Source organism: Halichoeres trimaculatus, unplaced genomic scaffold, assembly GCF_033239565.1.
Source record: "Halichoeres trimaculatus isolate MK-OKI-2021-1 unplaced genomic scaffold, fHalTri1.1 fHalTri1_scaffold_3, whole genome shotgun sequence".
Classification (NCBI taxonomy): domain Eukaryota; kingdom Metazoa; phylum Chordata; class Actinopteri; order Labriformes; family Labridae; genus Halichoeres; species Halichoeres trimaculatus.
Genome location: NW_027437181.1, coordinates 11172228 through 11176676, shown reverse-complemented (window position 1 = coordinate 11176676; position 4449 = coordinate 11172228). Strand labels below are relative to the sequence as shown.

General features: G+C 40.7%; 1 protein-coding gene across 1 annotated transcript; it reads left to right on the top strand.

Annotated features, from left to right (window-relative positions):
- Positions 1-2552: 2552 nt before the first annotated feature.
- Positions 2553-4449, top strand: rxfp3.3a1 (relaxin family peptide receptor 3.3a1). The gene has a single exon (XM_074665999.1). It carries the CDS (start codon positions 2639-2641, stop codon positions 3623-3625), a length of 987 nt encoding a protein of 328 aa, XP_074522100.1. The 5' UTR covers positions 2553-2638; the 3' UTR covers positions 3626-4449.

Below are 4449 nucleotides of genomic sequence, written 5' to 3'. Positions count from 1 at the left end.
TGATCACATCTCTGTGAGGCTTGGTGATTAGTTAATTCTTAATGGATCTTTGATTAGAGAGAAATTCACTTACTCCAAATTTAATTCTGTTTGCCATCTCTAAGCTGGAACCCAGTTACATTTTAAAAGCAGCCACACTTTTTCTCTTTGAAACAGAAGAAACACACTTATGAAACCATCATCTAAGTAATCTTAATTTCAGTTGGCCAATCTTGGCAAATCTTATTCAGCACCAGTAACTCAACAGCTGTTTGATGATTGTATTTTACTGAAGTGCGTGATCCTCAGAGGATGATCCAGCTGACACAGGTGATCCTGTATTTATGGCTCAACATTACAAAACTAATTGCAGTCCCACAAGCCTCATTTGTACATTCTGTGTGGTACTAATTAGCAAACATTAGCATCAGAACATGCTAAACTAACATCCTATATTTTGTACCTCATTATATCATCATCCTGGTGTTAGCATTTAGCAGAGGAGCTAGCATATCTGTAGATCCATGTTGTGCTTCATGTTTCTGCACATCCTGTGTTATCGGCCGGTTTCTGCTGCTTCACTCCAAGCTTCTTACATCCTCAATACTTAACGAAATGCAGAATTTTTTTTTTAACAACTCTGTAAAGTCTCTTACTTGTTACCTTGTAGATGAGACACAAACAGTGGAACAAAAGTCAAGCAGCAACATGCAGCACAAACATCATGAAAACATGAATCTGACTTGATTTCTATGTCATCCCCACTCAAAAAAAAGCATTTCTGACTTTTTTCTGATAGAAAAAGAAAGTATAAAGCCATACAGCTCACACCTTTTGTTTTCTGATAAAAGAGGTCATAGTTCTTAATTTGAGTTAAAGATCAACTGGTCATTTCACATGAATGCATGTATGAAGCGTCTGAGCTGATGTTAATTAACAGAGGATTCATTCAGTGTCATGATGAATGATAATTGTTTAGTATAGAGCAGCAGGAACTGTACACACATACTGAATATATTAAATCATCAAGACTCTTTCATTAGTTTGACATTACTCACTCCGTGCGTGTGTGTGTGCACCTTTGTTATGAAGTGTTGAGTTTCTGAACAGAGGAAGATTTGGATCCTTCCAGTTAGTTTAAACATTGATCCCCAGTGTTTAGAGTCCTGATGAAGTGGTCTCAGAAAACAAATGCAGATGGTTTTATTTATTGAACTTTCTTCTGTCCAGCGCAGCAGATTAGGATGGCACACGTGAAGAGTAGACCTGTTGAATGTGTTGACACATACTGGGGTTGAAAACCAGAAATAACTAACCTCTCACTCTCTGACCTGTTTCATTATTTTCAGCGTCAACAGCTCCATCCTGTGGTTCACTGTAATGAGTCCTCTGAGGTGGGAGAGGTCATTACAGAGCAGAGCTGAGGTTGTTTTCTTTCTTTCACCCTTACAAACACATTAAACCTTCTTTCCTTGTTAGAAAGCGCAGGGTTACAGGGATGGCATCAGCTTTCTGTATGTGTTAGCTGGACATGACAAAAACAGGGTCTGCAGAGACAAAAATGGAAGGAATGAGGCCACTAATATCAGAAAACCTTTGCAGTGTTTGCAAAAGGGTCTCTGAAACAAACCTGAAAGTAGACAAGCTCTTTGGTTCTCCATTCAATTAAAAAGGGAAAAACTCCAATGTGTACATTATGTCTGTATCAAAACCTGAAGGCTGAAAGTTCAGACCCCAGCGGGGATGTTTGATGTCCGTTTGTATGCATTTTGTGTGACAGTGCAGAGTGACAGGATAAATTAATTTATATATTTTTTAGAAAATGAAAGCTGTACTATTATAAAAAAAGGACTGTGGCCAATAAAGAGTCTCACACAACTGAAATGATCCAAAAGTCAGACTCCTGCCGACATCTGCACTCACTGCCTTAAAAACATTCACAGAAAAATCTGAGAAAAATCATCAAAAAGGCTTTTCAAGAGGGCAAGGAGAAAACAGTGTACAGTGGACTTTTGTCAGTTTGTACAAATATACCACGTGAAAAAATATTTATTACATGCATTCGAAGAAATTGTTTACTTATTGAATGTTACCTGTTTATGTAGAAAAGTTTAGATGTAATAAAATGCATTCTGTTACCTTTCTCTCTGTTTTTCTTCATTTTGAAATGCTGTGTGAATGCTATACTGACACTGAGCATTAGGTGGCAGCAGAGAGTCATGTTGATTGTCTCTGTTGTGATGGCACAAACACCAATTACGCACGCACATCGTTGCCTTCATGGACATGATTAAGTAATACATATGTTTTTAGTATTATTATAATTATTGTTATTATTATTATATATGCATTTTCAATAGATTGTTTTGTATTTTCTTTTACTCTCCTGAATTGTTGATTTCAGATTAATAACATGCTTCAGCTTCGTGCTAAGAGGGTCCATTATGCAACAAACTAATGGATGTCAATTAGCACCTCCAGTTCAGCATTAATATCTCAGAGGATGTTGCGTCTGAGTGGGGGAGGAGGGGGAGGAGAAGGCAGGAGGGTGGGTGGATTCAGATGGAGGATGTCTGGTAGCATGATGTTCCAGCTTCATTAGCGCCTTAGATGTTTCAGTCGAGCTTAGAGTTAGACAAGTGTGCGAGCCGGTGACACTATGGATGAAGACAACGACAGCACGTGCTTGAACAACTCTCTGGTGGATGTGGAGTATTTCAGCGAGCTGGAGGATATCGACGTGACAGCAGATGGGAATCCGATTCTGAGAGTTCTGATCTGTTTGGTTTATTCCGCGGTCTGCGCTGCTGGACTGATGGGTAACCTGCTCGTCCTCTTCTTCATCAGAGTCAAGCACCAGAGGAGAAAGTCCAGAGTGAACTTTTTCGTGTTAAACTTGGCAGTGACAGACCTCCAGTTTGTGCTCACGCTGCCTTTCTGGGCTGTGGACACCGCGCTGGACTTTAGTTGGCCGTTCGGGGACGCCATGTGTAAAATCATCCTCTCGGTCACCGTGATGAACATGTATGCCAGTGTGTTTTTTCTCACTGCTATGAGTGTGACCCGCTACTGTTCCGTGGCCTCTGCTCTAAAGGACAGGACGGGGCATAAGGCTTGTTCTGCCAAACTGACCAGCGCGATCATCTGGACACTGGCCACTTTGGCGACTATGCCCACCTCGATTTTCTCTACTGTCAGCAACGTAACGGGAGAAAAACTCTGTCTTCTGAAGTTTCCCGGGGGGCAGTACTGGTTGGCAGTTTATCACATACAGAAAATACTCGTAGGTTTTGTTATACCCATGTCTATTGTGTCCATCAGCTACATCATGCTGCTGCGCTTCATTCGCAACCGAAGCATGAAAACAGCAAACTCCAAACGAAGATCCCAAGTCACCAAATCCATCACCATGGTCGTGTTGTCCTTCTTCCTCTGCTGGATGCCGAACCAAGCCATCACTCTGTGGAGTGTTTTGGTCAAACTCAACGTAGCAAACTGGGACAAAGCATACTATATAGTTCACACCTATGTGTTCCCGCTGACCGTCTGCCTGGCGCACACCAACAGCTGCTTAAACCCGATTATTTACTGTCTGATGAGGAAAGAGTTCAGGAACAAACTGAAAAGCCTGATACAGAGAGAATAGAGGGCAGATTTTCATTGTGGCTAAACCAAATGAGAGCCAAACACGCTAAGCTATATTAATCATGACGCACCGAGTGCGCAGCGCAAAAGGTCCTTTTGGTGAGAGAGGACAGCTGGCATAAATAATGATAATCTTACATTATGCTATGGCTATTTACCAGGTTCTGCTCATCGAACATGTGAAGCTTCTCATTTCTCTCTGGTTTCAAAGGTTTGCGTAATTTGGCCAAGAACAATATATGGAGAAATAACCGCAAGTAGAGGAGGGCTTTGCACCAGAATTGCTTTTATTGTGTCATAATTTCATGCTACAGCCATTGTGGCACTGTTAGGACAAAAACAATGTGAAGAGATGTACATACAGTCCGAGTAACACCGTGCGTAATTGCGCATGAATAGAATCATAAATGGTGTTTTCGCGTAATAGCTGTGTGGACACTGGTCTGCAGAGTTGCAGCTCCATGTGCAGCCAGCGTTCACATTTTTGTACACAAACCTGATGACCACTATCTTTGGTTTTTACATTAATCTCTTGAACCAATCAGCAAATGTTGCTTCTTGTCTCTTTTGCAGTGATTGTTTTGTCTGCGTGCGGTGCAGAAGGAAGGCATCTACTCGTTGTTTACATCCACCTGTGAATGTTTTTGCAAATTATGTAAAGAATGTAAATAAGAGTGCTTATAAGACAATCGTGAATGCAACATGACCTCATCACCTGCTAACGTTTAATAATATATATCTTCAATGTAACTGTGGAAAAAGAAACACAATGCAAAAAAAAATGTTGTGAAAAACTTAATATTATGGTGAAACTGTTGTAAAGGT

What these genes read in the sequence shown, in the direction of transcription:
- rxfp3.3a1 (XM_074665999.1), top strand. Translation starts at nt 2,639, where the DNA reads ATGGATGAAGACAACGACAGCACGTGCTTGAACAACTCTCTGGTGGAT.